The sequence below is a fragment of the Arvicola amphibius genome, chromosome 5 (assembly GCF_903992535.2).
Source record: "Arvicola amphibius chromosome 5, mArvAmp1.2, whole genome shotgun sequence".
In the NCBI taxonomy this organism is placed as follows: Eukaryota; Metazoa; Chordata; class Mammalia; order Rodentia; family Cricetidae; genus Arvicola; species Arvicola amphibius.
In genome coordinates this window covers 43374888-43384654 of record NC_052051.1, presented here as the reverse complement: position 1 = coordinate 43384654, position 9767 = coordinate 43374888, and the positions used below count along the sequence as shown (strand labels likewise).

Genomic DNA, 9767 nt, shown 5'->3' with positions numbered 1-9767 from the left:
TTACTGTGAGACCGTGGGCTCCATACTGAAGGAGTCATCCTTACGCTTCTGCTGTGTCTAAGTACTTTGTTCTACTGCCTTTTGACAGTTCTGTGCTGATGGGATACAGATGAGAGAATACGGAGCACGACTCTGGCTAATCATCCGTGACCTCTTTCAAGTGCCCTAGATGGATGGATAGCTAGATTAAGTAGATAGAGCTTGATAGCACCAAACAGACGCTACCATTTGCGGGGAGGAGTGGTAACTATTCTGCGCATAGCAGGTAATCAGAAAACGTCAGCTCCTGTCCTTGAATAATCTCTTGGTGTGGTTTGCACACAGAAGGCATTCAGTCCTTGTCACTTGCTGCCATTTGTGTCTTGTCTCTTAAGGTGTTACACAGGTATCGGTTGTGCCGTATGTTAGGACACAGGAGCATCCAGATACATTTGGGCAGGAGAGCATGAATACAGTTGTCTTTTCTCATGTAGCTCGTGAGTGGTTGATGGTGTGTGATACACTAAGTATCGAATTTGTTTTTCCTTGGGCATCACCAGCAGGCTACTTCAGCCTGATACAATCCACCTCTTCTGTGGCCGGCACCCCACTGGTTTTGAGGTCAAGGTCAGCGCTGGACTTGCTGCCATAGGGAGAGGGCCGCCAGTGCAGCAGCAGCATCTTCTTGAAGTACTTCATGGTGTTATTCTTGACCGTCACAAAGCACACGGTGTTGATCATGCTGTTGCTCATGGCGATGCACTCAACGACGTAGAAGGCCGTGAGGTAGTGCTTCTCCTTCACAAACACAGTGGGGAAGAAGTCTCGCACGATAGTAAAGCCATAGAAAGGCGCCCAGCACAGCACATAGGCCGTGAGGATGCCCATGAGTAGCAGCACGGTCTTGCGGCGGCAGCGCAGCCGCTTGCGGATCTGCTCCGTCTGGAAGCCAGGTACGGCTTTGAACCAGAGCTCCTGCGAGATCCTGGCATAGCACAGGGTCATGGTGACAACCGGGCCCACGAACTCGAGGCCGAAGACGAAGAGGAAGTAGGATTTGTAGTAGAGCTGCTGGTCCACCGGCCAGATCTGGCCGCAGAAGATCTTTTCCTGGTTCTTGACAACAACGAGGATGGTTTCGGTGGTGAAGTAGGCAGACGGGATCGCGATGAGGATGGAGACCATCCAGACCAAAGCGATCAGGAACCAGGCAGTCTGATAATTCATCCGCGGCTTCAAGGGGTGGACAATGGCCAGGTATCTGGAGGGAGAGGGAAGCCGTCAGTATGGTTATACTTGGGAGCACGATTGATTTTTTTTTTTTAAGTCAGCCCAGAGCATCCACAAAAGCCCTGGAACAGCACAATGAATCCCTGGACGCCCACTACCCGGGTTTAAAGAGCACTAGATCATTAACAGCTGCACTTGGTATTTAGAGTAGGGATTTAATGGAAAGAACAGACAGGTTAGCTCAACCTGGCTTTTCTCCCTTGCTTGGCATAGGGATCTGGGAATTGCCCTTTCCCTCTGAGATTTGTTTCCCAAATACAACCTGAGACAAATGGTACTTCCCCTGCGGGATGTCTGTGAACATTAAACATGCTAGGGATGTACTTGTGTGACTATCTTTCAGTAGATACATGTGCTCTTCTGTTCATGGAACTATTATACCCTTTGAGTTTTCAATCCTGCCCACAAGGTACTCTTAAAGTTTTTATTCAGAATACCTCATGATTTAAGCTGAAAGAAGACCTCAGAGTGAGGTATGGGCAGTGCCTGGGCTTTCTCCCTCTCCTGCTAGACGTCAGCCTGCATTGCGGAGGCAGTGGGATTGAGGACTCTAGTGAGAAATAAGCCCTAGGCCCAGGTTCATGGCTGGCAGATACCGGAATGGAGCCACCCGATACAATACTTTCACGCCCCCCTCCCCACGCCATTTCACACTCAAGAGAAAGTACATAATGAAGACACTTCACTGAGGTACCTTGAAGCTTTACCCTTGTCCTTCTCAGAGAGTCACTGCTCAAGAAACACAAGCCAGAATCTTCCGTGGAAAATGAGCTTGCCTGTGTGGGTTGCTTGTCTCCCGTCTGAGAGAGGGAATGGTAGCTACTGAGATATTTGGGTCCTGGAATAATTTCTGTGCATTATGTGGGTAGGGGGCAGGAAAGTGGAGGAAGAGAAGAGGTGCAAGAGGTAGGTAAGAGAGACTATCCTGGAAAGGAGTGCGCGGGCCGAGAGTAGGGAGTGCGTGGGCCCACAGCAGGAAGCTGCCTGTAGACAATTCTGTCTGACTCACCTTTTCTTTCTGACCAGACCCTTTGACCACCTTTCCAACCCCTCTGCCATATTACTGCCATGCTTTTGGCCCTTGTGGTATTTCTGCCATCTTGTCCCATTTTGCCTCTGCTTGCTGGTGGTTCCCCAGCTAATTCCATACTGGAAGCTTCTGAATACTGAGGAGAAAGTTGGACCCATCCCAACCACAGGCGGGGTGAGGGCACTCCTGGCTGGGTGTAACCACAGCAAGTGCTGGAGTTCTCCGCCCATGTGTGTGATCAGGCTAGGAGGACAAACGTCACAGGGCTGGAGAGGCAAACAGATAGGCATCCCCCAACTCGGCTGGGGCAGGAGTATCTCACGGCCAGGCATTCATTATTCTGTGTACTGTGCTGATCCAAAGTCTTTAGAGACTGTAAAACAAATCCAGGACTTACTAGTTCTCTCAGTCTGGTCCTTGTTGACATCAAGGACACCAGAAAGAAAAGAGCACTGACTTAGGGGTGTTAGGAGGCCAGTTTCTAAACTGTGCACTTGGGTAAATAACTTAAGCTTCCGAGACTTAGTCTCTGTTATCTGTGAAGTGGGGAATAACAATGCCTTAACTGACAATCTATCAGGATTTTTGTCAGTTTCCAAGAAAGTAAACATTCATAATGTATGATGAGTTTAGTACATTGCTTATCCTGATTATTTCCCCTGACTCATTTGTTGGCAAGAGAGACATCTACAGGGCCTCTGTTGCCAACTGTCTGCTTATCTGCTAGAGAGAGGAGAGAGAGAGAGAGAGAAAGAGAGAGAGAGACAGAGAGAGAGAGACACAGAGAGAGACAGAGACAGACACAGAGAGAGACACAGAGACACACAGAGAGAGACAGAGCGAGAGAGACAGAGAGAGAGCACTCAAGTGCTTTTGAGGTCAATGGATTCCTTTAACTCTCTACAACTAGAGATAGCACCTCCTCTTCATGAGCATAGTCTCTGGGCTCAGTTTCCAAAGGCAGCACGAGCTGGCCCTTCTGGTGTCTCTAGAGAGCAGAACGGGGGTATCTGAACAGACAGGAAGTACACAGGGAGGCAGGGATTTCTCTTGAGAAACTAGCATTCATAAATTGGTGGATCTTTATTATTCTAATTGTTTGATAGTTCCTAGTTTTTAAAATGGAAAAAAAAAAACCTTCTTGAGTTCAAGAACCACATCTTCTACTGCTTGTATATCCATGTATGTAGCCTGGGGACAGCAGAGCCCAAATCTTGCTATGGCTATGGCCGATGCTGCCAGTACTTCCTCCATATGCTTCTGCTCTTTCCTCTTCAGTATATACCTGCCTATAGCCCCCACCCACCTTTACCACTTTGCTATGTCCTTCCTTGTACCCCTATGCTCTTACCACCTCGGTATATCCTCCTCATTCCTCTGTGCTTTGCCACTTCAGCATGTGTGTGCATTCCGGCATGACTACACCTGTCTTTTTGTTTGTTTATCTGTATGAGGGTTTTCTCTTACTTCGAGAGTCCTCTTGGTCACCTGTGCTGTATTTTCAGAGATGCAATGACTTGTAAGGGCTCCATATAAATACCCCAGCTCCCTCCTCCTGCTCCTGAGAGAACTCTGAGCTGGAATCCACACCTACCTTGGAACCTCCAAGGGTTCCTCAGCAGGAATCTCCCGCAGAAGCTTTAGCAATGTGTCTGCTGCCCTCACCTCTCATTCCCCTCTCAGTATATTCATCTGCACATGGATCCCTGTGTCAGAGGGTTTAGGGGATAACACAAACTAAGATATCTTCGTAAGTTATCTCAGTTGGAGACAGAAAGGCCAAAGATATGATGGTTGCTCTTAAAATATAATCTTTGGGACCAGGTGGTGGTGGTGTAGGACTTTAATCCCATCACTCAGGAGGCAGAGGCAGGATGATCTCTGTGAGTCAAGGTCAACCTGGTCTACTGAGTGAGTTCTAGGATAGCCAAGGCTACACAGAAAAACCTGTCTCAAAAAAACAATATATAGACGGGCGGTGGTGGCGCACGCCTTTAATCCCAGCACTCGGGAGGCAGAGGCAGGCGGATCTCTGTGAGTTCGAGACCAGCCTGGTCTACAAGAGCTAGTTCCAGGACAGGCTCTAAAAAAGCTGCAGAGAAACCCTGTCACAAAAAAAAACAAAAATAAAGAAAAAAGAAAAAAAAACAATATATATCTTTTTGGGGGAAGAACATCTATATCTGTATCTATATATACAATATGAATTGGAAGGTCAGGCTGGCATAGCCCACAGTGCTAGCTCAGGATTTATATCCCGTGACTCTTGTGGGATATTTATACACTGTGTGGGGATATCCACTGTGGTTGGTTTAATAAAGAGTTGAACGGACAATAGCTAAATAGGAGGTATAGAGGAGTAGGAGGAGATAATTGAGGTGCAGAGAGAACCCAATGAGACATGGGGGTGAGGAATCGGACATATAGAATGAACGAAAGATAAAAAGCTGTGAGGCAAAACATAGATTAATATAAATGGGTTAATTTAAGCTATAAGAGCTCGTGGGGCAAACCTCAGCTTAGGTTTAGTTCTTATAATTAATAATAAGTCTCTGTGTTGTTGTTTGTGAGCTGGTGGCCCAGAGAAAAATCTGACTACACTGTGACACTGGGACTTGCGGAGATTTCATAAGTGCAGGAACATCTTAGGAAGAGCCAGCAACAGCGAGGTTCAGATGCTTCACACGGATGGACACGGATTTCAGGGAGTTCCTGGGAAATGACAGACCGGTCAGCAGAGCACCAGTGTCCACCGTGATTTGACAAGTGGCAAAGCTGGAGGGACACAGGCTGGACTTAGAGCATCTAAGTGTGGGGTCAGTGGCTGAGGGACAGGAAGAAAGGCCGGGGATGACAGTCGCTTCCCTGCTTGGGTCACTGTGAGTGGTGGCACAGCTGGGGAGGTTGTGTGGGGCTGAGATGGAACCTCTGTTGCCTGTGCCAGAGTGATTGCTTTCTAAGCAGTTCTAGCATCGCAGACCCTAAGAGAAAGCAAAACGGACGTCAGGTCACGACACAGAGCGTGCAAGAGGGCAAGGGGTGAGGACAGCAATCACTCTCACTTCAGCAAGCATGAGAGTCACTCGTGAAAATGAATAATAATGCAGATTTTTGCAACTCCCAGCTCAAGGGATTCCCATTCAGAAGACTTGGGTGGGCAGGGTTCAGGCACTAGATGCAATCGCTGTAGCAAATGGTAGTCTGGTGATTTTCCTGAGGAAACTGGTGCAGCTGGCTGGTGAGTGTGCGCTTCATAAACCGCCTTATGAACTGCAGGGCCTCAGAGCGAGGAGATAAGGCGCTTTCCTACAGGTAATCTTGCTATAAAAGGGAAGAAGTGTCTTGTTTCTGTGTCTTTTATTAATAGAACAGAAAAATAACTAACTGGCATATTTAAAAGCACTAAACAGCACGGAGAACAAGGGAGGAACTCAAGAGCTGAAGGAGACAAAAGGGAAGACCACAAGCACTTCATCAGAACGCATTTCAGAACAGCTCAAAAGGGGGAACTCATCAAAGGTCCCCACCCTCCACCCCGCCACTGGGGACAATGCTGACCTGAAACTGTGTACAGAAATGAAACATGCATGATATCTCATTAGCCACTGTTACAAATTTTACCTATAAATTCATAATAGAGCAAGGACTTCTAGAAGGTCTCATGCAAATGTATGTAAATAAGCATACAGACACATGCAAAACAGCAAAAGCAAACTCGCCCTTCCCTCTTTCCTGTAAGCAAACTCTGCTATCTTATTTCCAAACCAGCTCTGCAGCGAAGTCACCAGAAGACATCCGACAGGCTGCGCGATCCCGATGAAGTGATTAAAGAACAGACAGATTGAGCCTTGATGACAGAAGCCATGTCTGAGACTGAGAGTAGAAACTATCAGAGGCAACGGAATGTTTTATATCTGGATCCAGCTGCATGAGAAACGTGGTACCCTCGTCTTGACTGGAAGCTGCCCTACGTAACTATTCCATGGCTTTTGAATAGTTGCTGCCTGGATTTTCTGCTTTTTGCCTTTGTGTTGGACTGCCTACACCTAAAGTAGACAACATCTCAGGTCATGACCAGAACTATGGAACTCAGAAGCTTCCCGCTTGCTCGAATGTTAGTGAATGGAACACAGCTGGAGAAAAGTCCCCTCTAGCCCCTGAACAAATCACTGAGGAGCCGCATCGGGAGCGATGCCAGCCCGAGAACCCGAGAACGCTGAAGTGAGGCTCACCTGTCAATAGCGATGGCCAGCAGAGCATTGGTGGAGACATACAGCGAGACCGTACGAAGGTAGTTGACAGAGGTGCAAAGCGCATGGCCGTGCTCCCAGGAAAGCTGCCGTACCACGTAATAGTCCATCTCAAAGGGGCAGCAGACGATCGCCACCAGGAAGTCTGAGATGGCCAAGTTAGCAATGAGGAGGTTGGTAAGGTTGCGTAGCTTCTTGTAGCGGGCGAGGGCAGCAATGAAGACAAAGTTGCCGACGCCACAGACTAGCATGATGCCTGCCAGGGCCACGCCAATGACAATCTTGGCTGCAAAGAAGGTCTGTGTCTTGGTCATATCCTCATCCTCATCCAGGGGGAGGTCGTAATCACCATAACTGAAGTTGAAGGGGAGGGAGGAGGCATGGTCTTGAGGTGGATTCAAGCCAGGTGCAAAGCTAATGGTTCTGTTCTGGGCTGCCATGTTGTTCCCTGCAGGAGGGGTGGTATCAGGGAGGCGTGTCCACGTGGAGTTCAGCACCTCCAGCTGTGGGGGGCGGGTGTCAGTGAGCGCAGTTCCCTGCTGGAATCCTAGGGAAGAATTGATACCATCCAGGATTTGGGGGAGTGGAGGAGAAGATGTAACAAATGGACAGCAAACATCAGATCTGACAGTATCCCTCCAGATTTCCCCAGTACAGTCCATCTAGATCCACCCAGGGGTAAGGAGATGAGAGACCCTCTGCCTGCTGGCCACAGAATGAACTGGACTCTCCATAGAAACCCAAGGGGAATGGGCACCCTGGCCCTTCTCCAAGCAGACAGTGCTGTTTTGACTGTTGTTACTCTCAACCCCTTATCAGACAACAGCATAAAGCAGGGGCTGGAGAGGAATCCGTTGGTGGGTGGGGCCCAGGCCACACAACTGCCCTGGCAAGCAGCACGGGGTTCCAGGAAAAGCCATAAGTTGACATTATCCAGGGAGGGTCAGCATTTAAAGGGAAGTACCTGACACTTCAACCATTAGATAAGATCACCAAATGTCCCTGAGCCCAGGACTCCTCTAGACCCCTAGACAAATGTTAGTCATTCAGGATACTGAACCCTGGAAATCCTCTCACCCCAACCTCTACTATGATAAAAAACTTTATCCCAACTGGGCTGGGCACTGCTCCCAGTTGCTGCATCGGACAGATGGAGGGTCCAAGCTTAAGCTTGGATAAAGGCTCTTTGCTTTTACATAGTGTGGACTCCATGGTGGTTTTGGGGGGACCCCACCATCTGGGTATAGCAGCTCTCCTCCTTCTTGCCTGTTCTTTGCCTAGGGGTTCTAGAAGCCAGTCTTTTAAACTGTCTCTTAAAGCGTGGGGGTTGCAAAAAATTGGGCAACAGTAAATGGTTTCTGAATGACCAAAAGTCAGCTCAAAGAACAAAATTAAACATGCAGTGGATCTAAGCTGTTCTGGCGTCCTTCAACCACGTTGAATCAGGAGACTTCGTCATAGCCTTGTTTCTAAACATGCACGTTCACTTTGCCCTGCGTGCTGTCTCGTGTTTCAGTGCCCGTGAAGAGGGCCTGAAATACCTTGCCTCTGATCCAGATAGTGCTATGAACTGCACTTCTACAATTATTGTACACCCGGCTTTCTAATCTCATAGAAACATAATGGTTTGGTCATGGAAAACCAAGACTTGGAGTGTCACCATCTCCTAGTATGTAAGCATCAAACTGGTCTGTCTTTTTGTTTGTTTGTTTTTTGAGGTAGGCTCATGCCACTTAGGCTTGTCTTAACCTCCTGAGCCTTTCGCCCCAGTCTTCCAATTACTAGGACTGTAGATACACACGGCTGCATACGGCTACTAGCTAGTAGCTTGGATTTATTGTGCTAAAACATTTTCGATTTGAAAATTTCTATATGCAGATCTGTGTGACGGCTTAGAAGTTAGTCGTGGTGCTTGCTGCTCTCACAGAGGGATCTCTCGAACAAGACTAGAGTTCAGAGTTCAGGTTGCACTAACACTGGGTTGTAAAAACTGTAATTCTAGCTGCCTTTTCTGATACCCTTTTCTGGCCTCAGAGGGTACTCAGCACACACATGCACACGCACACAGGTTTAATAAAAATTTAAAAATTGCTGTTTGAGCCGATGACTAGAGTCTTTAAAAAAATCATTAAATGAAATCTGGCTTGGAATTCGGACAGAATTTCCAGCAGTTTCTTAACTGGCTCTGAAACACTTCTTCTATGTGTACCACAAGTTTACACAAAGCGACATTCCCAGCATTGATGATTACAAAATCCAAATATCATTCACCTCTGAAAAACGTTGAAGATGCTACATCGAATATTCAGCCAAGATTTAATTCTTTATGTAAAAATAAGCAATCCATCTCATTAGTATACAAATTTGCTTTCCTCGTTAATAAATGGTAAAATTATATGCATATCAAAGAATTGTTTTAAAATACATTAATGGTTTATTAACAGTAAATGTCTGATTTATATGCCTACTTTATATGCTTATAAACCCAGGGACATGTAAGACATTCTCTGGTGATTGAGGTCCTTCTGGATGGTAAAACCTGCTTTAGAATAAGTAATTTCTCCCCAAGTTGACCCCGCTGCTCTGGATCTGCTCCCGGACCCCTTTCCTAGCTCCCAGCTTCCCATCCTCAGCCAACCTTGACTTGAGGGACTGAATCTTGTCAGCATCTGTGTCCTCTGAAGTGGTGGCTGCTCTGAGACCAGACTCATCTGGAAACAGCCTTCTAAGCGTGGGTGGGGACGATCAGAGACTCTAGGGACTGTCCTTCGTTACCTGAGCGCTCCTTTATATTCTTGGTGTCTTCAGATGTCCACAGGAGGGGAAGGAAATGAAGTTTCTAAAATGCTAGCCCTCAGGAGGTGACTGCTACAGAGGAAGGGGTCCCTGAGTGGTTGGGGAGAGGCCCCCCAACCTAACTTGGTCTGTTTCATCATCCTTGAACCACCTTCCACTCACACCTCAGCACACCTACGAGTGCGGGAGCTGCGAGAAGGGAGAGCAAGAAGCTATCAAACTGGATAGCGAGATCTCTCCAGCCTTGTGAGGGCAGGGAGAGCGTCGGGAGCCCAGACACAGCAGCCACAAGGTGTGTGGGTGGTGGTGGTGGGGTGCTAGTGAAACCCCAACGTGCTACATACTTATAAGATGTGCGCTCCACCCCACTTCACAGTTAGGGTTCCGGCAGAGTCTGCACCCCAGTGTCCTCCCTCTGGGTT

At 47.7% G+C, this 9767-nt stretch overlaps 1 protein-coding gene across 1 annotated transcript; it reads right to left on the bottom strand.

Moving 5' to 3' along the window:
• Positions 1-543: 543 nt before the first annotated feature.
• On the bottom strand, positions 544-7117 carry Prokr2 (prokineticin receptor 2). Its single transcript, XM_038332140.1, has 2 exons — positions 6532-7117; positions 544-1240 (listed from the first exon to the last, which is right to left on the bottom strand). The coding sequence occupies exons 1-2, from the start codon at positions 6987-6989 to the stop codon at positions 544-546; spliced, it is 1155 nt and encodes a 384-aa protein (XP_038188068.1). The 5' UTR covers positions 6990-7117.
• Between the last annotated feature and the right edge of the window lie 2650 nt (positions 7118-9767).